Source organism: Pyricularia pennisetigena, chromosome 1, assembly GCF_004337985.1.
Source record: "Pyricularia pennisetigena strain Br36 chromosome 1, whole genome shotgun sequence".
Taxonomy (NCBI): Eukaryota; Fungi; Ascomycota; class Sordariomycetes; order Magnaporthales; family Pyriculariaceae; genus Pyricularia; species Pyricularia pennisetigena.
Genome location: NC_043740.1, coordinates 3,308,442 through 3,332,958, shown reverse-complemented (window position 1 = coordinate 3,332,958; position 24,517 = coordinate 3,308,442). Strand labels below are relative to the sequence as shown.

At 50.4% G+C, this 24,517-nt stretch overlaps 5 protein-coding genes across 5 annotated transcripts; 1 reads left to right on the top strand and 4 right to left on the bottom strand.

The window, feature by feature from the left end:
- Positions 1 to 1,217: 1,217 nt before the first annotated feature.
- On the bottom strand, positions 1,218 to 3,101 carry PpBr36_07539 (uncharacterized protein; the record flags this gene model as incomplete). The annotated part of the gene is made up of 1 exon (XM_029894676.1): positions 1,218 to 3,101. One exon carries the CDS (start codon positions 3,099 to 3,101, stop codon positions 1,218 to 1,220), a length of 1,884 nt encoding a protein of 627 aa, XP_029747975.1.
- A 4,116-nt stretch (positions 3,102 to 7,217) lies between these two features.
- Positions 7,218 to 8,882, bottom strand: PpBr36_07538 (uncharacterized protein; the record flags this gene model as incomplete). The annotated part of the gene is made up of 3 exons (XM_029894675.1): positions 7,218 to 8,170; positions 8,236 to 8,541; positions 8,636 to 8,882. The coding sequence occupies 3 exons, from the start codon at positions 8,880 to 8,882 to the stop codon at positions 7,218 to 7,220; spliced, it is 1,506 nt and encodes a 501-aa protein (XP_029747976.1).
- Positions 8,883 to 11,776: 2,894 nt separating this feature from the next.
- On the bottom strand, positions 11,777 to 13,684 carry PpBr36_07537 (uncharacterized protein; the record flags this gene model as incomplete). Its single annotated transcript, XM_029894674.1, has 4 exons — positions 11,777 to 12,068; positions 12,133 to 12,662; positions 12,728 to 13,576; positions 13,670 to 13,684. The coding sequence occupies 4 exons, from the start codon at positions 13,682 to 13,684 to the stop codon at positions 11,777 to 11,779; spliced, it is 1,686 nt and encodes a 561-aa protein (XP_029747957.1).
- A 2,407-nt stretch (positions 13,685 to 16,091) lies between these two features.
- PpBr36_07536 (uncharacterized protein) lies at positions 16,092 to 19,074 on the top strand (the record flags this gene model as incomplete). Its single annotated transcript, XM_029894673.1, has 3 exons — positions 16,092 to 16,193; positions 16,286 to 18,907; positions 18,973 to 19,074. The coding sequence occupies 3 exons, from the start codon at positions 16,092 to 16,094 to the stop codon at positions 19,072 to 19,074; spliced, it is 2,826 nt and encodes a 941-aa protein (XP_029747959.1).
- Positions 19,075 to 21,406: 2,332 nt separating this feature from the next.
- PpBr36_07535 (uncharacterized protein) lies at positions 21,407 to 24,054 on the bottom strand (the record flags this gene model as incomplete). Its single annotated transcript, XM_029894672.1, has 8 exons — positions 21,407 to 21,773; positions 21,847 to 22,886; positions 23,006 to 23,042; positions 23,156 to 23,383; positions 23,448 to 23,747; positions 23,806 to 23,847; positions 23,922 to 23,954; positions 24,020 to 24,054. The coding sequence occupies 8 exons, from the start codon at positions 24,052 to 24,054 to the stop codon at positions 21,407 to 21,409; spliced, it is 2,082 nt and encodes a 693-aa protein (XP_029747960.1).
- Between the last annotated feature and the right edge of the window lie 463 nt (positions 24,055 to 24,517).

The window sequence follows — 24,517 nt, the reverse complement described above, 5'->3', positions numbered from 1 at the left end:
CGTTATTATCTCTTCCGTCTTGACTACCCTGTTGCCGGTGGCTCTTTGTCGTGTACAATGTATGATTCTCCACCGCAACCAGTTCCGTCAGTTACAAAATGCCCGATTCAGTCAAAACCGCGCAGTCCTTACCCATGCCCCGGCAGACTTGCTGACAAGGAAAATCTCTATCGCACTGACACTGTTGCCAAGTTTTTGACTAGGTCTAGTAGTCTTTGTGCATATGTTGTATTACAAAGGTGGGAGGGCCCTGTGTTCTAGACTTCTACTTTGGGGTCGCTGATGTGCTACCGTGGAGACTTGGCATCATTGTCCCCTTTTTTTTTTTTTTTCGTTCTTTCGTTCTTTTGTTTAGCAGCATTGCTTCTGCTGATCAATCACACAACATGTAGACAACACAGAGTTAGACAAACTCGGACCAATCAGAAGCGATGCTCACGGAAGCTCACGTTTTGTTTCAGTCAGCAGTTTAGCATGTCTAACGGGTCATGGCGGGAAAGCCGGTGGGAGACCTCTTACTTTCCTAAGCATCGCTAATCAAGAGACCCACACCACGCGGCTGAGAGGATTAACTAACTGGCTTTTTATTTTACTTGTTGGGTTTGAGTGCTCTTAATAAGGCTTTTTTACAACTGCACAATGCAACAGCCTTTACTATTTATGAGTCCGGTGGGATGTGTTGGAAAACGATACCAATCAAGACAAAATACAAAAAACGCCAGAATGGAGGCGGTTGCAAATAATGAAATGATGCAGTTCACTGTCAGTAGGCAGTTGGAAGACGAGATGAACCCTACCCTCCATCACTGCAACCACGACTGACTCCCAGAGGCGTCTAATAAACCCCATGGCAGGAATAGCCGAATAACCTCTACTCGGAAGCCTAGTACCTCATAGTCAATATAAACCGTGTCAATTTGAGCACCAAGTAGTGTCCCATATATAAACTGTGATATATATTCTAGCTAACAACAAAACGGCCTTGCGCCGTGAGGCATGGCAAGCAAATCCTCTAAGTTCATACAACTAAGTAACCCCATGTTTTGTGGCGCCTATCAAACTCCAATGATACGAAAATGTCATGCTCCCTATCGGCCCTATCATCCCATGTTGTGGTACAAGTTAGTATCGTAGGGTGAAAAATGTTGCCAAGAAAAGAGAGATATTTCCCAAATGCTGTCCGGTGAACAAGTAGCAACAACATCGATCCCAAGAGACTACCAAGTCTCAGCAATGTACTGCCCCACCTCCTTCTTCAGGTCCCAAAACTTGTGCGCCTCATTGCGACCCAGGTTACCCTTCTCCATCGCAACCTCGACGAGAGCCTCTTCCACGCCCTCTCCCATGCCTCTGCTCGAGCCACAGACGAAGACGCGCCCGTCGACCGAGTTGATGATGTACCATACAAGGTCGGCCTGCGCCCGCACCTCTTCCTGCACGTATCGGCCCTCTCCACGCCGGCTCTCTACCACGCGCTTGACCTCGTCCTCGTGAACACCCCACTCGCCGCTGTAGATCTCGTCCACTAGCGAGTCGCGCACTCCCTGGAGTACCCACACCTTGTTGGCGCAGTTGGCTGTTTTGAGCCGACGCTGCACAAAGCCTCGGAACGGCGCGATACCCACTCCCGCCCCGATCAGCAACATGGGCCCGTCCGACATGAACTGCTTGGCCAGCGGGTTGGCCATGAGGCCCTTGAACATGGGGATGTACACCTCGGGGTCGGCAACGCCCGCCTCCTTGGCCGCAATCCACTCGAGCGCCTGCCGCTGAAAGAACCCAGAGCCGATGCCAGTTCTTGTGCCGGTGCGCCAGTCGCTGTCGACGTGTACTGTAACAGCGATCTCGATGATGCGGTGACGCTTACCGTCCTTCTCCTCAAATGACATATGGGGATCATTAGAGAGGGAGTAGAACCGCGGCATTAGTGGCTGAAGCACCGACAGCAGCTGGTCCAAAGGCGGCTTGGAGCTGGGGAATGCGTTGAGTAGTTGAACCAGGGAAACGTGAGGTCCTGTCCTGAAGTCGCAGAACACTCCTTGTCCCTCCGCCGCGCACAGGAACATTAGAACTTTCTTCTCAACCTCATCCGTAGTGTGCTCCGCCAATATTCTCAACAGCTGCTTGGTGGGCGGGTACGACTGCAGATCCGAGCACCACGACAAAAGTGCCCGCCTAGTAGTGACCAGCTCCCTGGGCTTGTCATCCCCCCATACCGTCGGCCAGCGGCCCTTCGTAGTACGTAAGAGGACCGGCCTGTCGCGGAGGAAACGCGGGACAAGGAGAAGATCGAGTATCTCATCGACCACGGCAGAGTCGTTGGGCGCAGAGACACCAATGGCGCCACCAACCTTGAAGTCTACACCTTCGCCATCTGGGTAATCGGTGATGTCGAGGTCAAAGTGGAAAGTCCGCTTCTCGGCGCCCGGGCGCGTCAGCTCACGAGCGCTATGGATCTTGGCAGGGTAGACATTATGTGGCGGGTGTGGCTGAACAAATTTTGGTGGTTGGATCCGTGTGTCGGTATCGTCTAGTTCCAGATTTTGCAGCTTCTTGGCGGCCTCGTCAACTGTGGTCTGTTCCGTTCGAGTCTCCGGCTGTGTCTCGGTTTGGCCGTTGCCACCGAGTGAGACACCCGAGTCTGCGGGTGACGGTGCGTTTTCAACCTCCTTCTTTTGCTTCTTGATTGGCTCCAGAAAAGCTGTCTGCTCGGGCATGTCGGCCACGTTTGTCAACGTGCTGGGGATCGCATCAATCTTAAGCAGCAGCGATTGGAAAGCATCATTCTCTGGTAACCGAGGCTTCTCGAACTGTAGGCCCTCTTTCTTGGCGGCATTCTTGAAGCAGCACCCTCCGCCGCAGCACCGACTGACGACCTCGGCAGTAGACTCGCCAGTAATGCGTTGGATGTCGGCAGCGTTTTGAGCAATTAAACGCGTTGAGGCGCGACGGCGTCGTGTCTGTGCGAGAGGCTCCTCGAGTTCGTGGTCATCTGTCGAGTCAGAGAATGTGAGAGATGGTGCTACCGAAGGGGTCCGAGGCTCCTCTGGGATGCAGCCCGAAGTGGACTCGGCCAGTATGGTGTCGAGCCGTGACTGCATTGTGAACGTGAAAATTGAGCGATGTATTGCAAGTGGAGGTGGTGATGGTGCGGTGCCAAGTCTGGGTAAAGGGGACGACTGCAAAAGTGGTTGGGTGGCGGAAAGGAAAAGTCGTCGACGGGTGATATTTCCTAGTCAATGACCGGCGTGCATGGAGGTGTGGGAGGGGTGGTCGAAGAATGAATTGGTGGCTTTGACTGGTTGGGGATTGATTATCAGATCTCAATAGGGGGATCAGATAAACATGTAAAAGAAAAATCCGCCGGCCGGCAAGTCTCAGAGATCGGGGTGGACAGGTACCAAAGTGGCGGTAGCGAGAATTTTCTCAGAACTTAAAAGCAGACAAAGATTTCGACGTTGGATTAGATATATCCAGTCGTATGACGATTGCTCAGCAATTATTGGGGGAAATTAGATTCTCTAATTATCAGGTGTTTGAGAAGTCAATCTGACTGACTATGACAGATCATTGTTATCAGATTTGGGAGAACAGCGGAAATGCCATGTTTATTAGTGATACGCCCATCGGGCTGATGAAATACCGCACAATGCTGATCAAAGGGAAAAAAAGAAATAAGTGGGGTGTGCCCAAGCCCCTCCTCAAGCCGAGAGAGAGAGCGGAGCTGCAGCCGAGACCAGGGGAACCGACCGACCGAGTTCGATTCACACAGCCCTGAAGCCATCGAGCGCCAAAAAAGTTCGATCCAGTTCCAACTCGCCAGGTCAAGGTCCCTTGCAAAACCTCATTTTATTTTGGTCAAACTCATCATGCCAACAGGCCACCGGAACCGGTGTGGAAAGGAGTTTTTTTTTTTTTTTTTCCTTCCTTGAGAAGCCAGGCAACATGCTCGCATCATAGCGCTTGTCCACTTTCATAAGCACCTGGCAAATTATTAAGTAACACGAGTGGTTTGATTTCCAATGAGGATACCTCCAAGGTCACGTTGGCGGTCACCCGATGCCGGGTGGAAATGTCGCCACTTTCTTTGCACTACGTAGCAATTACATTTGTTCGCCGCCTTTTCTTCCTTACTTGCCGCCCCGTCCAGGCTTCCCCATGCAGCATTGCATTGCCTAATGGTTCTTGTCTATTCAACATTGACTCGCCCGGACGACCCGATGGGCAGCTGATACGAACCGAAGGTCGAGCCGAGGAGGGCAATCCGACACGGCACTTTTTTTCTTCTTCTTCAAATGTTTCAAACGCCCTTCACTTCTGATATAGTTGGAAACATATCAAACTGACAACCACCGGTCAGTAATCAACATGTGCACATAAGCGTATGATGTCAGCTGTCCACTAGATTTCCCTAATTTCTGTAGTGCCAGGCCAAAGAGGCAATTTTTGCCCCTCGCCAGTCCGACGGATCGGATCTCAAATCCACAACCACATGCTGATCTGGATAATGGAAGCCCCATCATTCACAAACTCCGACCTCGGCGGTAGGTCACGACTCGATCCCCCATAAATCAATCACGACGTGCTTATATTGTGTTTTGCATCATAGAGAGTGGCTCCCCCAAGACATGCGTCTAATCTCATCTCCAGTATCTAATCAATTTACTGGTCATTACCTGTCCCACCGTCATGCCGACACACCGTGTCAAAGGATCTGATAAAAATTGTCGCTCTTCTTTTTAGAGTTCTATGGATACAAGAGTCCGGCAGGGGTGGATTGGATCCTTGTTTCATTGGTAGGAAAATCCACAATAGAAGCTTCAGTGCTTGCAAGTCCGAGTAGTACTCCGTGGGTATTACCGATGCGTTGTTTTGTTGAGTTTCGAGGCTGGTCATTCTTCAAAGTCACACAGGCACGCAGCTTGGCGGTTCTGCATGCAGACTCGGAATCAGTGGTGATGCTGCCACCGGGAGCAAAAGCTCCGCAGCATCATCTACCTGGTCCCGGGAAGGATGGCTAAGTCAAGAGCAAATTCTTTGGCAACAACAGAGGGGTTTCTTTGAAAAAGCTCAACCGCAGGACGACCTGGGTTTTGATGAAGCAAGCTTGTTGGGCCCACCCCAGACGAGAAATGACGAGGGTGGGAGGCTGGAGAAGCAATTTCCCAACCCCGGCATGCCACGTCCTCATTTCCTATCTGATGATCAGATAAGATTGAATCTCCCTTGAAACTACTCATTTCGTGTTTCCAGTTTCCGGGGACCACCGGAGTCTGGTCCCGGTCTTTATCGGTGTACATTCGAACCCCGGGCTCACGGGAAACTTTGCCTGACTTGCCGGTTTCTCCTATTTTCTCTAATTTTCTTTCCTCAGATCCGAGCCCCCTTCTCTTCGTACTCGAATGCTTTTTGATTGATGCCAATCCCTATTTGGGATTTGCTCCTCATCCATCTCACCCCCATGGCAGTCTCTTGTTCTACCATAGAAACCTGCGTCCTGTAGCGGGCGAGGTGGGACCCCTTCATGGCTGCTGGCCGAGTTGGCCAGAAATAGCCCGATTGGCTATACTTTTTATGCTTCCGACTGTCGTCCCTGGCAATGATTGGCAAGCATAAATTTAGACACCAGACCCTTTGCTTGCGTTTCGGCCATGCGTTCACAGTCAAGCCAAGGGGCCGGGAATACTTATTCCCTGGTGAATTCATACCCAAGGTCGGTAAGGAACAGACCATGTCCGTGTCAAAATGCGCTGGAAAATATGAACAAAGTTGGGGAAGCTGATTTGTTCATGTCACCTCAGTCTACTTGCCCACCCAGCAAGTTTTTTTTTTTTTTTTTTTTTTTTTTTTTTCCAGGGGGGGGTTCCCCTCTCTCTTTCTCTTCTTCTCAATCCCTAAAGCAGATTCACGCTGAGAGTGAACACCACGACAAGCTCTGTTCTGTTTATCACTGGTCGCCGTCGCGTTTGGCTAGAGATCCCACATCAGAAAAAAAAGGTCAAACAAAGCCTGGCTGACACGCCCGGGAATGTGGGGTTCTTCTCCCTTTCCCCCCTCTCTCCTTGTCACCTATGGCCAGAGTCTCTCGAGCCCTCGAGTGGGATGTGGTTGTAATCCAGGGACCAATGACAAGACACAGTAGTCGTTGGTAGGACTGAGGCTTTGCGTACTGGCTCGCTACTCACCGGGGTAGCTACAGCGTCCTCTTCTCCGACTCAGAAGCGCGGCCAAGTCCTGCAGGTAGCCTAACATACTCGATGTACGTCAGTCATCTCTACACCACTTTGAGAAACTCATCTCCAGCTATTGTCGGCAAGATCCGATACCAGCATGCTGACAGCGAGAAGGAGAAAAAAAAAAGTGTATTTTGGCTTGGCGTCAGAGTTGGGCGCTGATGTACCACCCGTTTATTCAACAATCCGTAGAACACGCACAAGTGCGTAGATTCCGCCCACACAAAGCTCAGATGCGTCGATAGACGTTTATCAACATATCAACTGTTCTTGGAAACAAGAGGCACACACTGACCCACACATCCATGCAGAAAATGAGCCACCCTGGCTGGTTCAACTATCTGAGGATTTCAAATATATTCGCTAAAGAGGCAGAGTTACGGGCTTGTGCCCTCGCGGTTGATAGATACGTATGTAAAGTTCTAGACTAGGTCGATTAGGCCAAAAGAGAAAAGAGGGGAAAGAGACCAGAGAGAGGGAAAGCCACCTGCAGAAAAGAAGAAGAAAAAAATCTCGACAACAAATACAAAAACGCCTGGTGCCATGGATACGCCACTGGATTACCTCCCAGCTGCCTGTGCTTGCTAGTTGCGTGCTTAAAACCACAGTATCTTCAAAATCTCAAGTACGAATCAACCCCACCTCATAAAGGAGAAGAACAAAAAAAAAAAAGAGCAGCCAATCAGTCAAATATAAAATGATGTGCTGATAAACAAGTGACAAGTCGTGCGGGTATACTCTCAGAACTCAGCCTTTCTTAGCCGGCTGTTCGATGCCTGCCCCTACGCAATGCAAAACTCTCCAAGACATAGAAAACATATGCGCCCCCATAGAATCCTTTCCAATTCTCATGTGGGTGGCATCACTCCCCATATTCCCCCCAAATTTTGAGTTCTGACACGAGCCTGGCATGGCTCATTGGACTCATAACCAGAGTTCCACGTAGCACGTGGTCAGGGAACACCATCCCACCAAGTAGTACGCCTACCTCCCTGACATGGCGCTGTCACTCCTATCACGCCCAGCGCCTTCACGAACGGCATCGTTGTAGCTAGGAATCGGCGGGCTGTGTGGTGGTCTAGAACCGTTACCACTCCTGGCCGTTGCAGAAGACGCACCCCGACTCCTGTTGGTAATGGAGATCAAAGGCGCATTATCGCTCTCGGAGCTATTTCGGCGACTTCCGCTGGTCTCCGAAGCTGTTGGGCTAGAGTATTCAGGTGGCGGCGCGTGCTGGCTAGAATCCAAGCCAAGACCAAGCGGCGGCAGATTTGACCTCGCCAGCGATTGATCTGGAGGGGCTGCTGACGAGGATGAAGTTCCAGTGCTGTATGTGGTGGGGATCCTGCTCGGCTCGCCTGCTTCGTCGGTCGGGATCAGATGGGCAAGAGATATATCAGTCGGACTCCTGACAGGCCCTGGACTTGTCGGCGGCAAAGACCTGAAGTTGCCAGATCGCGAGCGGCCGTGCCTTGTGTCGACAGGGTGCTGTTGTCTCGAATAAGACAAAACCGATACGCTCTGAGAGTGGCCTCTGGCCGGCGCATACCCATCCTTCCTGCCAGACTCTAGCAAAATGCTCCCCTGCTCCGAGCCATATGGAGGCGGTGGCGCCAGGGATCCGTTCATCGGCGCCAGACCCCACTTCTTGACGTTGGCCTCAATGAATACGAAACCAGCCTGTCCAAAGTTGACATGAACAACGCAGGGACCATTGGCACCAATAGAAGGGAAGAAGTTCTGGGTTTTAAGTCCCTGCGCAACATCCTCCAGTCTTTTGCCGTTGCGGGTAAAGAATATGGCGCCCGTACGTGGTCTGTATCCAACACCGATAACATCTCCTTGTACGAATTTTGGGCCATAGTTGGTGCCTTTGAACGGCTGGTTGTATCGACGGGTTCCGTTGGAAAGGTAAGCAATGGAGTGTTTGTGGTAGCCTGCATACCAACTGGGTTAGGAAACGAATACACTGGGGTCAGATACACACGCGGGGCGGAATTACCTGGTAGTCTGAATAGGGGATATGGTTTTGTTGACATTCCGATGCTCATTAATGTGGTGTCTGGCTTTTCATAGATCTTGGCTTCCCAGTAGTAAACCTCGTTTTGCTTGGGAACTGGTAGGTTACTCAAGACGCAGCACTCCGAATCAAAGAACTCGATCTCTGTTCGAGCTTCGACGAAACAATTGGCGATTTCCAGCTCGGGTTCAAATTCCCAGGCCGAGACGCCCTTTTCTTGAATGGCGAGGTATTGTGACAGTGATATTTGTGTGTCCATGGATTCGGGAGGGTTTGCCTCGATGAATGCTGCGATGGTGGAAGTAGGTAGTTAGCCACCATGCCAAGTGAAACATGACAGTTCCCCCCGAGAAGGAACACGAAAGCTTTTGAGGCACCATACCTTTAGCTCTTAGGTATTCCGTCCTTTGCATATCATCCATCGTCTCCAGCGCCTCCTCCTCCTCCCTGGCAAATGCTTGCTCATCGTCGTACTCTCCAGGCCCACGTATGCCATCTAGGAAGATACGGCCCTTGGACGTGAATTTCGCACAGTAAAAGAGGACGATAAGAATTGCCAGAAAGACCGCAATGCCGAAGGCGGACATGAGGCCGATGACGACGCCTCGTATTGAGTTTGTCGGCGCCATGGCTGCGGAGCTCTCTGACGGATTGTGTGATTTGAGGTTGTTTGAAATCGAGCGATAAGGCTGTTAGGATTAAAATAAAGGAAGAGACCCGGCTGGGTCGTGGGTCACTCGGTGCTGTTTGTTGTCGCCGTCGGTTAAGACGTGACGGTAGGTGGGTGGCGTCACCGCCAGTAAGTCAACATTCGCAGATCTCGAGTCNNGTGTGACAACGTGCGTCTGTTCGGGTTTGTGGTCGTTAATTCAGTCGACCGGCGATGCAGAGGAAAAATAAAGTAAGATAAACGTTAGTGAGCAGCGTAATCGAATAGCGATAAATAAAAGAAAAGATAAAACAAAAAAAAAGAAAACAAAAAAAAAACAGAATGTGTGGTTGCAAGAGAAGGCAGACTGGAGAAACCAGACCTGTGTCGGATCGTCTGGAATAGCAACAACGGGCTTTTGGCTGGGAATTTGGTGGAGATGGATTGGACGGACAGCCTAGCCCACCCCGGGAATGTCCTCACTCAAATCGGGTGTCTTTACTGGTGGCGTCAGGCTTGTGGCGGGCTCCACTTCAGGTTGGCACTTCTGCAACCGACGTGAACGTACCTGCTTCTGCCCTGCCCGGTGGGTTATGAATGTCTTGAATTGTATGCTCAAAAAGGGCCCGTTTTTTTTTTCAATAATTCGAAATGCTCACCCGAGAGCATTAGGCTGAAAGCATCAGCTTACAAGTGCTTGGTACTAACGGCAGACATGGCTCACTACGGAAAGACGAATTAAACAGAGAGGCGCTCTTAAATTTCTTGGTTTTAAAATAAATAAATAAAATCAAAACAGAAAAACACTTAATCGCGAAAACCGTGACACAGAATCCGGTGCCGATAGTCCGGACGTACGAAGTGAAGCGATGCGGGCATGCAAACCCACGTGCAGATGCGCCCTGACTATTGGATACAAGCGCAGCGCATGGCTTGACTGGGCCTTAGAGGGAATGCCCAAACAGAAACTTCGAGATAATGGATTTTTGAACAAATATCTTACGAGCACCCAAATTGGCGTCTGCCAGTTTCGATGATGACGCTGTCATGAAGCAACCCAGTCAACCTTCTACCGTATTCATCTTGCTACCAATTTGATCAACATTTGGGTTGTTGCCTTGCACTTGTCGAACAAGGACTCGACTTCGACCAAGGACCACCCCTCTCTGAAGTGGAGTATCAAGAAGGGAGGGGAACATGTCTGAGCGGGCGCCTTGTTAGTGCCTGCAGCATAAGGGCACGCACCACCCCTATTGCGGCGTGGGGAAGAACCATGTACCTTTCTTTCTTTACCCTCTCTTACAGGGGGCTGGGATTCGAGGCAGAGGTGTATGACGCCAGTCGGGCGTGAATCGAATCTTGACAATCAGACTGCGCCGTGCTGACAGAAACTCTCCTTAATTTTTTGACCGTTTCCACTTCTAAGCCTTGCAAGCCTGAACAATAACAGCATTCTTGAGACTGTGCCCGTAGGGCCGAAAACCCCCCACCGGGTTTAAGGGAAGCCACCATTGCGGGTAATTTTCGCTGGACTTTTCATATTCAGGAACGCATCCTTGTGTCAACGAAGAGTAACACTCGGACCATTGGCCAAGGTCAGCACATTGCAGAAGAGAAAGAGAAGTTAGTTCTAGACTGGAAGAAGAAAGAAAAGAAGACGTAAAAAAAAAAAAAAAAAAAAAAAAAAAAAACCAATGCCATCGTCCTTGGGTCGAGATTCCAAAATTAAAGTCAAAATCCGGGCTGTGATGGGGCTCTGCTCAGGGTAAGTACAGGGATGTTGGCCTGGGACGTTGTGGTTTCAATCTTGCTCATCATCGTTTCAATGTTCTGTTCAGATCCAGCTACAGACGTGCACGGCATANNTTTGACCTTTTTTTTCTGATGTGGGATCTCTAGCCAAACGCGACGGCGACCAGTGATAAACAGAACAGAGCTTGTCGTGGTGTTCACTCTCAGCGTGAATCTGCTTTAGGGATTGAGAAGAAGAGAAAGAGAGAGGGGAACCCCCCCCTGGAAAAAAAAAAAAAAAAAAAAAAAAAAAAAACCAATGCCATCGTCCTTGGGTCGAGATTCCAAAATTAAAGTCAAAATCCGGGCTGTGATGGGGCTCTGCTCAGGGTAAGTACAGGGATGTTGGCCTGGGACGTTGTGGTTTCAATCTTGCTCATCATCGTTTCAATGTTCTGTTCAGATCCAGCTACAGACGTGCACGGCATATGGTCAATTCAGGTACGTACTGGGCCAATAGTCATAACGTAGTGGCAGGAATCAATTTATAGTAATTCAGAGTCATGTAGGGTATGAATGTACTCGTGAAATTGAAATTACTCGCTTGAAAAAGAAAAAAAGAACGTGATGCCAACCAGATCATTTTATGCAAGAGTGATTATAGGTAGCGGACGCGCATAAAGTCATGAACCAATCTCTATTATACCCGTGACCATGTTCAAAGGGACTGAACTCGGCATTCCAGCCAAGGCCCTTCAGGTTTGTTACACAAAAAGGGGTACGACCCAGCGAGGCCGCCGAAAGAACCAGAATACAGTACTGTACACACAACACTGAGTTTACCAACGTCAAATCTCTTTGACACATGTAAATATGCAAGCACTTCATTTTCGTTGCCTTAAAATAGCTACATTATCCACCCAACACTGCACAATAGGACACACCGCAACGATTGCCAAACATGCTGTTTCTAGTATGTACAACTCTTTTTTCCCCAACATTGTGTAAAAACCAACCAAATTTAAAGACATCAAGAAATAAACAATCAAAAGAGTCCAACGCCCAGCAATGCATTCTTGCGCATTCATTTTAGTCAAGTCATGTAAAGACATCCGTGACATCCATGACATGCCTGACATAAACTCAATTATCATTGACATCTTCTGGCGGCGGCGGATCAAAGTGAGCCTTGCCCGCATCGACAACGAGTTGCTCGTCGATGCGTTGAGTAAGCAATGACTTATCCTCGGCATTCTCCAACCGCTTCCACGTCGTGATGCGGCCCTCGTTCATATCAAACTCATACATGCGAATCCGCCTGTCGTATCCGCCATAACCTGCGTAACCCCCGAAACCTACGCCGCCGGCGTAGCACATCCACAATTTGGGTTCTTGCTCGTTCATTGAGAGGGCGCAGTAGTCATTAACGTGGTCACTACACGTAATCAGTATCAGTGCATCATTGATATAGGGGAAGAGGAACCAGGGCTTCAACTCACTGTCCGCACCCAACCAAGGTAACACCCTCGTTGACTAGCGCATCTCTAAAACCAGAGTTGAACACGGGCGCCGTCACCGGCTCCACATATTTGCCGACCATGAACTGGTCTGGCTCGCGATACTCGGGCAATGGAATATGGATGAAAGAGACGTCTAAATGAATGTGTGTGTACGCCTTGTGCTTTTGTTTTAAACCCTGCGCTGTTTTCTGGAACCAATCGATCTGCGACTTCTTCAGCCAGTCATAACCGGGATATTTGCGCTCGTTTGGCGAGTAAGAGTGTGTGTCGAGCATGTAGATGGTGATGGCGGCGTGCGATGACATGCCGCGTCCCAGCACCTCAACGTAGTAGTTGCCAACACCATCGACATCTTCAGGCCCCGCAGTGGAGAGTGAATACGGAAGGGCCTCTATGATGGCCATCTGGGAGGCGCGGGACATGACACCCTTTTCGTCGTCATGGTTTCCAAATATTGAGACATAAGGAATCTTGCGCTGTATCAGAAGGGCTGCGTATTTGAAAATTGCCTGGCAAAGCGGTCAGTCGATCTCTGCAATGGAACACGACCATGGAGAGATGAGTTCTTGCTTACCGATTGCACATCGGGGGCGGTACCGCCATTAACCTGGTCCCCGCTAAGGACGACAAGATCAGGCTTCTCGTCATCGAGCATCTTAGACACGAACTCGAGTGTCCGCGGATCGGCCTCGCACTTGCCACCGTGGTACGAGTCCGGAACCGCATCCCTGCAGTGCCCGACGCCCGTACTCAGGTGCAGGTCCGCAACCTGCATGACCTTAAAGTTTCCGTTTTCCGGTACCCGCAGCTTCGGTTTCCGTATCTCGGCCGGGTGGGTACCTCGGCGGACGGTAAGGTGTGCGCTAGGGATGCTAGAGCTGGTATCGAGGATTAAGGGGGTGCCAACAATCTCCCAGCCAGGTCGTACCTCCACGGCATCGTCTCCGAAGAGCAGGTCAACGGTCGTGATGGCCCTGTTGTTGTCACTGGCATAAAGCTTCCCCGAACGCTTGAGCCACAAGCCACCAGGTCTTGACTCCCACGCTTCGCCAGACTCACCCTTCTTTCGGCTCGCCGAAGGATCGAGACGGCCCACAGTGACATCGATGACAACCTTGTCATCGCCTTTGAGTTCCGAGTCTTTCTGCCTCCGGATGTGCAGCCATGCGCTTGACGCCAAAGCCTTACCCAGATACAAGTCCTTCTCGACACGATGCCAAATCTCTGGGTCTAATTTGCACGACGAGAATGGGTTCAGGCTGGAGCATTTCTGTATCGTGATGTCGGTGACGAGCAGGTCTGGGTGGTGCTGTGGCATGTACTCGTGGATTGAGTTGGGAAGAACTCGAAAGTTGCGGTCGAGCAAGAAAACTATAAGGAAGCAAGCTAAAGCCGCCGTCATTACCTGGATGACGGTGCGCACCTAGAGAGGCGAGTGATGGCGACAGAGGTTAGCATGTGAAGGGCAGGGGCAAATGATGAGGTGGCCAAAAGTCCAATGGGAAGAGCAACGTACTATCCTTCGCGCCATGATGAGCAGCCGGATCGAGCGGGACGGCACCGGGCGTGCTCCTCGATTCTATCAATACGAGCTCGCTATCTTAGCTATGAGTTGCGAGGCGGATGAAATGTGTTGGTGCACGTAGCAACGGATGCCTGCGTTGCCGTCCAGAGGCCAACGAGCATCGCATACCGCGTCGTGGCTGGTCCACACCAATTATTCGTTTGCAATCAAGGGTCCGACTGGGGTGGAGCTATTAAAGATGTCTCCGTCGGATATGATACAGGTCCCCTTGAAAGAAATTTGTCGCGCACAGCGTTTCGCGACGGGGCTTTTTTTCCGTTGAAGAAATAGACAGCAGGGAGTCGTCGGCACAGGGTAGCTCGATGGCGTCCGTGGCGGCGGCTTGTTGATGGAAATTGAGCAATTCAAAATTCGAGGTTGGCGAAAAGAGCAAGGGTTTGGAATGAAAATCAATCGGGAATGGCCAAAATGGTCAAAATCTGGGGTAGCGTGGTAGTCACTGGCACTGAAGCGGCGGCATGGATTAAATACAACTCACTCGAATCAATTCTTGTACCAAAATAATTGTGAGGTAGAGCCCTTGAAACTATTACCTACCTGCGTTACATACCACAAATATACTTTTTAAAGAAGTCTGATCTCAATGCCTCGTTGACACTGCCACATAAGGAGGTAGATGTCAACAGGTGCTCCGTATGCAACCAATGCACATGAAAGCCATGACGCCACTAACATTTGCCGAGTGAAACTGGATACATGTGCTGCTGCTGCTCTTACGGTGTGCCAGGCTCAACGTGGATGTAGGTCCTTTACTTTCAGTAAGCTTTTTTATTGTTGTTATCATTAATATTTTCCTATTCTTGCTGCGTGGCAATTTTCCAAAAAAAAAAAAAAAAAAAAAAAAAAAAAAACCGCGGAAAGGCCGTGTCACGGGGAGAAATTAGCATAATGACGTGACGTGTAATTATTCGCGTTGCAAGGGGCCAGAGGTACAGTCGCATGAGCCGAACGTATGCGTGTAATTTACGGCAGCCTTTCACTTTCAAGACTGCATATTCGTAGCGGGTTGCCGCAGACCGAGATTCACCGACGCGCTACATTTGCATCGTCATTTGTTTATTTGAACGCGTCTACCTACATTTTTCAACAGCATTCACAAGCTCATGGGGAGCGAATGGTTATTCAATTCCGAGAACCAATCTCTCCGAAGGCCACGGTTACAAGCGTACAGACAAAATGAAAAAAAAAGTTTGGTTCGGGTGATTTTAAATTATACCCTTTGCGAGTTTGTGCAATGCATAAGGGAACCAGGCTCAATCCGTCAATTTTGTTGAGCAAGAAATTCGAATGGATGATAAGTAAACGAATGGCTGGCTACACTGGGAACTTGAGGGTTAGACAATGTCACTGGGAAATAATTGCACCACAAAGAACAAAATTAGTATGGGTAGCAGCTAGTAGGGCGAAGTATGCATGTGAGTGAATAAGTGACTCGACCAACAACTAGTCTAGTTAGCTTAGGTACCTAGTCTAGACTAAACAAAGCAACAGTGTTGTGTGTTGTGTGTTGTGTTGTGCATTCCATCGCATCAGAGCTTTATTTGCGATGGGTGTCAGAATATTCATGACACCACATTTAGACCGGCTTACAAGTGTCAGCGGCGTCTAATTACCTGGTAACCTCGCTTGGATACCTGCTTGGGAATATGTCTAATTTTACCAACATTACCAGGTGAGGTAAACACAAGTTCAACTGCGATCGACATATTCTCAAGCTTGAAATTTAATGCTACCTACCTACCTACCTACCTACCTACCTACCTACCTACCACCTATCTATCCAAGCTAGCTACCTAGTCTAATAATACCTACCTAGCTTGTACGTTATACCGTCAGGTTTACAACACGACACGGTTGTTTGTCGCTACTCGTGTAAATTGGCTCTGCCCCACCTTTTAGGTCGAGTCGCAAAGCCTTTTTTGCTCCGCAGAACCAGCCAGACAGCACGCCCACCCACTCCCTTCTTGGCCCCCTCCCCAGCAAAAAGCTGGCCATCCTTTCGCAACCCCACCATGCGGGCAGGCCGCCCTCCCACCACCACCACCACCACCACCAAAAAAAGCACTTTACCTGCGAAGTCTGCCTGCCCTCTTCGTGCCCCCCCAAAGTCCCGTGGAGTTCATGACTGCGGTTTTCTTGTCAGTATCAAACAATCAACACCAATCAATTTCCCAACCAACCGACTGAACACAAGCAGCGCTACCAAAACTGTATCCAAAGCGCATGCGTGTGCCCAACGACACCACCACCTGCCAGTGAGATCTCGCTTGCCCCATGGGCTTGCCGTCACATCAACAAATTTCTACCACAGGACCGACCACATAACTTCGCGACAGTGCAGGCAACCGCAAACATGGCGTGGCAACCAAGTACAGAGTCGCTCCAGACTCTGGCAGTATGCCTCAAGGACTCCTTGAGCGCCTTCAACAAGGATCTCCAGAAGCAGGCCGAACAAGTGAGGCTACCTCCGCGCCAGCCAAACCTCTCGCTCTGTTTCGCAAAACCACAAGACAGACACTAACGACGCGATTTGCGCAAACCATGCAGATGCTCAACCAGGCCAAGGCATCCCCCGACTTCAACAACTATCTTGCATTGATCTTTTCTTCTTCAGACTCTCTGCCAGGAGTGCAAATCGGCCAGCAGGATCTTCACGTTATACGGGCCGCCGCGGCGATAATGCTGAAGAACAATATCAAAAATGACTTCAAGCAAATTCCCGAAACGAGCTTGGAGCTAATCAAGCAAGCTATCCCCATTGGAATCCAGGACAAGAACTCGCAGATCCGCAGCTATGCTGGCAACATCGCCACGGAGCTGATCCGCAGGGGTGGGATTTACAGCTGGCCGAGCTTTCTGCCTGAGCTTCTGGCCATGTTCAGTAACGAGTCAGGCCAGGTTTCTCCTGAGGCGCAAGAGGGTGCTATTTCAGCCATGGCCAAGATATGCGAGGACAACACCAAAACCCTGGAGCGTGAACACAATGGCCAGAGGCCCCTGAACTACCTCCTACCGAAACTAATTGAGGCGACCAAGAACCCCCAGCCCAAGGTCCGGGTGTATGCGTTGACAGCCATCAATGTTTTCACCTCGCGCAAGTCGCAGGCCATGCTGAATAATATTGACAGCCTACTACAGCATCTCTTTTACCTGTCCCAGGACGCCAGTGTTGATGTTCGGAAGGAAGTTTGCCGGGCCTTCGTACGCCTTGTCGAGACGAGGCCAGACAAGCTGCAGCCCCATATCGCTGATTTGGTTGAATACATCATCGTTCAGCAGCAGAGCGAAGATGAAGAGCTTGCTGTCGAGGCCGCCGAGTTCTGGCTGTCTGTTGGCGAGCACACAGATCTGTGGAAGCTCCTCACCCCACATATCCAAAAGATTATCCCCGTTTTACTGGAGTGCATGCGATACAGTGGCGAGGATATTGCTGCGCTTGAAGGTGCTTCCGATGATGAGGATGAGGACGACCGTGCAGAAGATATCAAACCGCAATTTGCAACCAAAAAGCTCACAAGAGCAGCAAATGGAGAGATTTTGGACGGTTCCAAGGATGGCAACTCAGGATTCCAAAGGCTAGACGACATGAATGACGATTTGGAAGAGGGTGAACTCGAGGACGACGAGGAGGGTGACGAGAACCCCGACGAGAAGTGGACTGTTCGCAAATGCTCGGCAGCCGCTCTTGATGTCTTCGCCCGCGACTTCCGCAACCCTGTATTCGAATGTATCCTACCCTATCTCAGCCAAAATCTCAAGCACGAAGACTGGCCTCACCGGGAAGCAGCAGTGCTCGCACTTGGTGCCATTGCCGACGGATGCATGCAGGTCGTCACGCCTCACCTCCCGGAACTCGTTCCGTATCTCATCTCGCTTCTCAACGACCCTGAACCCGTGGTGCGACAAATAACCTGCTGGACGCTTGCACGCTACTCCTCGTGGGCTGCCGCCTTGACCGATCCGAACGATAAGCAGCAGCACTTTGTGCCCATGATGGAAGGTATCTTGACCAAGATGTTGGACAAGAACAAGAAGGTTCAGGAGGCCGCTGCGTCGGCCATGGCCAACCTTGAGGAGAAGGCCGGTAAAGTGTTGGAGCCCTACAGTGGACCCATCATCCAACAATTCGTCCGCTGCTTCGCCAAGTACAAGGACAAGAACATATACATTTTGTACGATTGCGTGCAGACGCTGGCCGAGAGCATCGGGCCCGTCTTGGCCACGCCGGAGCTCTCCAGCACTCTGATGCCCGTACTGATCGATCGCTGGCAGAGGGTGCCAGACCAGTCGCGAGAGCTCTTCCCGCTCCTCGAGTGTCTGTCGTACGTGGCAATGGCGCTCGGTGACTCTTTTGCACCATACGCCCCACCTATTTTCAGGAGATGTCTAGAGATTATTCACCAAAATCTGGAGCAGTCACATGCCGCAAACCAAGATGTGACATACGACCAACCTGACAGGGATTTCCTCGTCACCAGCCTAGACATGCTGAGTGCCATAGTTCAATGTTTGGAGCCCGCGAAGTCCTCCGAGCTTGTTGGGCAGTCAAATCGGCAACTTTTTGAACTTCTCGGCTTGTGTATGGATGACCTTGCGGATGAAGTTAAGCAATCCGCATACGCCCTTCTTGGTGACTGCGCGCGCTATGTGTTCGCGCAGCTCCAGCCCAACCTGGCGACGCTCCTCCCAATCTTACTGAAGCAGCTGGATCTGGATAATCTCTTGGATGAGGAGATGGACGATGACTTTGGCGTCGTGAACAATGCTTGTTGGAGCGCCGGCGAGATCGCGATTCAGCACCGCACGGGCATGGCACCCTACGTCCAGGAGCTGCTGCAGCGATGCGTCGAGATCCTGTCCAACCCTCGAGTCCCCAAAAGCGTTAGGGAGAACGCTGCCATCGCACTTGGAAGGCTAGGTATCGATAATGCCGAGCTTCTGGCCCCGCACCTGAATATGTTCACCGAGGACTTCCTCAACGCCATGGACGAGGTTGATCCGTCGGAGGAAAAGGCAACGGCATTCAAGGGCTTTGCACTCACCGTGTGCAGAAACCCTCAAGCAATCGAGAAGGATATCCCACACTTCTTCCTGGCCATTGCGAAATATCGGGACCTGGTAAATCTGAGAAGCCCCATTAAGCAGGAGCTGCATGATGCATTTAAGAATGTGAGTGACTCATCTATTCATTTTAATGCATAACGACATTATTTGCTAATATTTCCGCCAACCAGGTCATCAATGTCTATCAGCAAATCATCCCACAATTCGATTCATTCCTAGCGTCGATGCCCCAGGATGCTCAGGCTAGCTTGAAGCAGCTCTACGGGGTCTGAACCGAGACTAATTTGCCGTGATACTGCAACCAATCCCCCCTTGGGGGTTGTCCCAGAAAGGCATGAATTGGCATGCAAATAAGAAAATCACGCCAAAAGCCAGCGCTATAGCGATGCCTGCTGCCAGCTTGCTCTTATACCAATCTTGCAATATCGAAATCCTGCGTCATTTCGTTGAATCTTCTTTTACATCTTCAAGATGGCGGACTGGTTGAGAGTGATCTGGCTTTTTTTTTTATTTTATTTTTTGTAACTGACCACGGCGTTTCTTCTTTTCTCGGGCGTTAATGCGAGCAACGAAGTCACGATCGGGAATCTTGTTTTCGTAGGCGTCTGGGGCGATCCTGCTACAGCATGCCAAAATGATGTTTGATAGCCGAGAGGCAAAAACTAAACTTTGTGATGGGTCAAGTCTGGTAAAGGTGTTCAGGGGCAGGTTGTTGACTTGATTTTGCAAGGCAAAGGTCTCGCGGCTAGTTCTTGTGGTCTGTTTCTGGAAAAACAAGAGAGTTGAGCTTCAACCAACGCGACGACGACGTGCTAGGAAAAAAAAAGACTACCCTTGGACATTCAATGGCAAGAGGTATGCATACTCGTCGACAGTCGTGGGGGTCTAGAAGCACTTGCATCAGCCTGGTATAGGGGACCAGGAGCGGATTCGAATAGCCATCAAAGCCCGAATTCTGCGTCACGACGGCCACTCCGGTTCGTTCACACGACGGAGCCCCTCTTCCTCGTTTCCGGGGATCACAAGGGTGGTTGAAGAAAGTCGGTATCTTGAACGACCTTTCAAACGTGTCGACACAGTTAAAGAGGAGGAAAATGGGCCCTCACAGAAAGGAGGGGTGGGAGCAAATGAAACAAACCCTTGGATGGGCACTGTTTCTTTTTTTTTTTTTTTTTTTTTTCTGTTTCTCATCGGGCATTGCATAGTAGGTAGATATCCCCACGCGCTCAAATCCAGTAGATAGGTAGATAGATAACACACTCCAAAAAAGTAGATAGTTTTTCATGTACATAATACTCGAAGTTTCCGGTTGCTTACCAACGAAAAAGCGGCCAACAAAATGTTGTTGGGGTTGGTCTGTTGTTCAGCTTGGCGTGCGTGCTCCATGAATTTGGAAATAGTTCGGGTGACATATTTGCTCTTTACATAGTTGTACTGAGTGAGGGTCATATGGCTGAGGAGGTTGTGCCAGTCTGCAAACGGGTCGTGGCTATTTACAGATGCATTTGTACATATGTACCACGTCACATACATATTGGAGGGCTGCACTACTCAATCTACAACTTCACGTTTTTGAGCCATATCAAATTGTTATAAGCAATATGAACGCAGGTTGGACCAGCAGAAGAGCCTTGAGCCTCCTCAACATACATTGTGGGAGGGCAACTACAACATGGATGGACGGCAGTAAGCTCAAGGACCAAAACAATGTCATAATAAAAATAAGGAAGCACCTTTCTTATTAGCTGCCAATATAATAGGATAGACAAAACTTCAGAGTTGAGATACATATATCCAGAGCTTATTTAAACGCCGCCCAATGCAGTTTTGTAGATCCAATCAGATTGATGGAAACATTAGAGGAAAATCAAACAGAAAAATTAGACCAGAAGTTAGTCTCCCTGAAGATGGGAACTAAAAAGGGTTCAACAGTCGCTATGCAGGTTGGGTATCGTGATCGTCGTAAAAGTGTTGTGAAACAGGCAAAGATCTTGGGCGCAGAGCTAATCGATGCGATCCCGTCTTTCCATAAGGAGTGTAAACGCTGATTAAAATGGATGACTCCAGCATGCCTGGGATGATTGAGAATGTCGTCAAGGTCGTCAAAGGAGTGTGTCGAGTCATTTCTATGCTCTAAGTTGGTTGGTTTTAGGTGTCCCCCATCCGTCGAAAAAGGAATGTCTATAGTGGGTATCTCTTGGATGATGTTGACAAAGGAGCGTGGTTTTGTTATTATGCAAACACGTTGGGCGACTGAGCGCGCGAGGTGTTGCTTTCTTGCATGCGTGAAGGAGCGTGGTTCAAGTTGGATGGTTCGGTTGCGTCGAGCAATCAGAAGTTGGGTGTGGTAGCGATCGTGGTGGCGAAGGAGTGTTGTAATACATTTGCGTCTGTTGTCGAAGGTGTGGTGATTAAAAAGGGTCTGGCTTTTCGTAGGAGGCCAGGTAGTTGTGAAATGTGAAAATGCTGGGACCGGCCGTCGCGGCAGCGATCAAACGAGCACCCTGAGCAGTTCCATTATAAGCGAAAGTTGTGGAAAAGACGTCGGCAAAACCAAGCAAAACTCAAATAGTAAAAAAAAAAAAAAAAAAAAAAAAAATCGGATCAGACTTCGCGACTCTCCTGTTTGATTGCCACAGGGGAAAAGTCAACTGAGTAATCTGAGAGTGACGGAGGCGCAGAGGCGAAAGATGCAATCGAAGTGACGGAGAGATTCTGGCGATGGTTCGGGACGGAGAGGCCAGGTATGGGCGACTCCGGCGGAGGTAGCATTCCAAACTGTTCCGGCTTCAGGAATGGTGATGGAGCGAGGCCTGGGAACCTCCCAAGAAGGTCTTCCGGGGGCGGAAAAGTCGGCGTTGTGCTCATGCAAGTTGAAGTCCTGGGGAAGGGGCCAAAGTCAGACAAATTTTGTTCGATGCTGGGTCCTGGATCGGCTGAGGCGTCGGACGCCCGACCGATCAAGGCGTGGCTTCGGGGATAGAACGGTGGCTCGAGATCTTTTCGGTCTCTAGGTCCACAGGGGCTGGGCTGGAGTAACGAACCCGGCTCCAAAGTTGCTCGAACCTCCCATCATCGGGGTGCCGAAACCCATATCATTGTATGCAAAATCCTCATGGTCACTGTAGCCAATGGACGAGTTGTCACCAAACTCGGCAGAAAAGTCGTTAAAGTCGCCGCCGAATGTGCTAGATGCAGGGCTATATCCGCCATACGAAGGGCTCGGGATGTTCAGGTACTGATGATTTGTGAACGGGGACGACAATTGCAGCGGGCTGATGGCGCTGGTGGGACCCGTCACCGGTGTGTTGAGATGGTCAGCCGTGATGACGGACAGGTCTTCGGTGCTGTAGCTGAAAGCCGGTGTGGTCCCGTAAGGTCCGTATTCGGCAGTCGTTACGGGCATCTGCTGCATCGGCGCGCTATGCGGAACGTAGAAGTTGGGCGGGTCGAACTGAGGGAACGATGGTGTGCGGACGGGGTGAGCAAATCCCATGCGAGAACGGAACTCCTTCACCGTATCGATAGGGAACTCCATGAGCGGCAGGGGCGAGGAGACATCGTTCATGTTGCCCGAGACGTTGACTGATAGCAGACGCCGCGCGATCTCCTCGACGGGGGCAATCGACATGCTGCCAAAGTAGGCCGCGCCGATCTCTGGGAACAGGCGCTCCATGATGAGGGCGACAGTGTAATAGTGCGCAATTATCAGGAGAGAACTGGCGGTTGGGACTCGCTGACGCTGAAGGAAGTCGACGGGCAACCAGAAGAGCCAGGTCCTCAGGTCGCGGAGACGCTCGAACTGTTGGGCAACGTTAAACGCCGGGCTGACTTTGCGCGCACCCTTCAAAAATGTGATCAGTTGTGTGACCGCCTTGGGATCCTCCCGAATCTGCTTCATATGGCTTTCAAGCTTCTGCAGTTGTTGTAGAGTGCGTTGAAAGGCGTCAATGTCCTCTTGGTGCGGCTGGCTAGGTTTATGGTCAGGGGTGGGCGACGGGGGCGCGGTCGGGAACGTGCTGCTCTCAGCGATGAAGTCGCCGAATTGGGACTCGTGCTTCCAAGGCTCCATTGCCTCCATCACCTGGTTCAAGTGATATATAGGTCAGTAACGCTCATTTGGGGGGTTAAGCGAGTAGTTTTAGACGGTTAATTTCAGGCTCGTGTTGAGCTCGAAACCAGGATCAGTCACTGAGCACTCACCACTCGAGTGCCCTGCATGAGATGGGTCCAGCTGCGCCTACAATGGGAAACCTTTGTTAGCGTCTGTTAGGGCTGGACAGATTCGTCGCTTGTGCGCCGCCGTTACCTGCAGGCGGCCGCGGCATGCAGGGGATAAATAAAGGGACCTACCAATCAGTAGCTTGCCAAGAAAGCACCAGTGAAGCCGCAAGTATGGCGTCTGAAGTTTCCCTCGAGAATGTGCCAATGGCTTCCTGCAGACCCTTCAATGCAATACCACGATGCTCGTACGCCATGTTGCCAACGAGAGGGCAATCCGTGAGGAAAGCGATGTGCATGGCCGAAAAGGCTAGCAGCGCGTGCATAACATAGGGGGTCGTAGCGCCGATCTTGATGAGCCTGTAGTAATACACTGTTTTAGTACTGTGTCTTTACCCTGGCGAAGACCGACAAGGTTACTTACGTGGGAATCTGGCGAGTCCACAGAGTAAAGCCATCGGCATCCATGCTTAGCATCTGATCGCTGATGGAAGCGACGTGATGTATCAACCTCAAGTCTTCAATGGAAAGGTACTGTGAGTTGGGAGTCGGGAAGATGTTCATTCCCGGGAAGGGAAAGACACCGGTGTTCTGCCATTGCTCAACGACAGCCCTGGACTCCGGGGTCCACATCAGATCAGGTTGATCAGGCGAGCCGGAGCGCTCGTCAGACATAGGAATGTCATTGTAGGGACACCTGATCTTGTGCTTGGTACAGTTGCGACTGAAATCGGTGTTAGTGGATACACGCGGTCAAGGTTCACTATGATAATAAGACGTACCATTGAGGGAAGGTCTCATCACATCGAATGTGTCGACGTTTGCTATATAGTTGGTTAGTGAGGATCAGAACAATCGGGGACCCGGCACCGGGTGACAAGCATCGGTATAAACATACCAGGTCTCACAGCCCTTTCGGGACTTGGTGTGGCTATATATGAGGGCAACTGTCAGTGATATGTTGCAAGGAACCCATCATCATACGAACCAACTTACCTGCGACGAGGAGGGCCACCGCCGGGACCAGCCATTGTGCAAATCTTATTAAAGAGTAGAGCTCAAAGAGGAACGAGAGAACTAAGAACCGATGTTAGGCCAATGCAGCATTCGATGAGGCTATAGGTAGTAACGTATCGAGGGAAGGGATGAGGTAGAGACGAAGTGTAAGAGAGTATAAAATATAACAGGATATGGATCCGGTTTAAGTCTTACATGAAGAGGCCGCTAGTGACGCCAAGGAGAAGTGTCAGAGGCAGGCAAGGAAGGGTAGCGAGCGTCGGTGTTGGTCAAGTAGGTGAGGAGCGAATGATGAGGCTATCACAAGACTGCCACTGCTGCAAGGGACCTTTGGCGTGATATATCAGTCACGCCAAATAGTAGTAGCAGGAATAATTGCAGATGGGCCGAAGGTGAGATGCGGATCCGGGGCACAGTATACGTGAGCGGGCGGAGCAGTAGAAAGAGGCGGTTGAATCAGAGCCGAACGAATGAGGC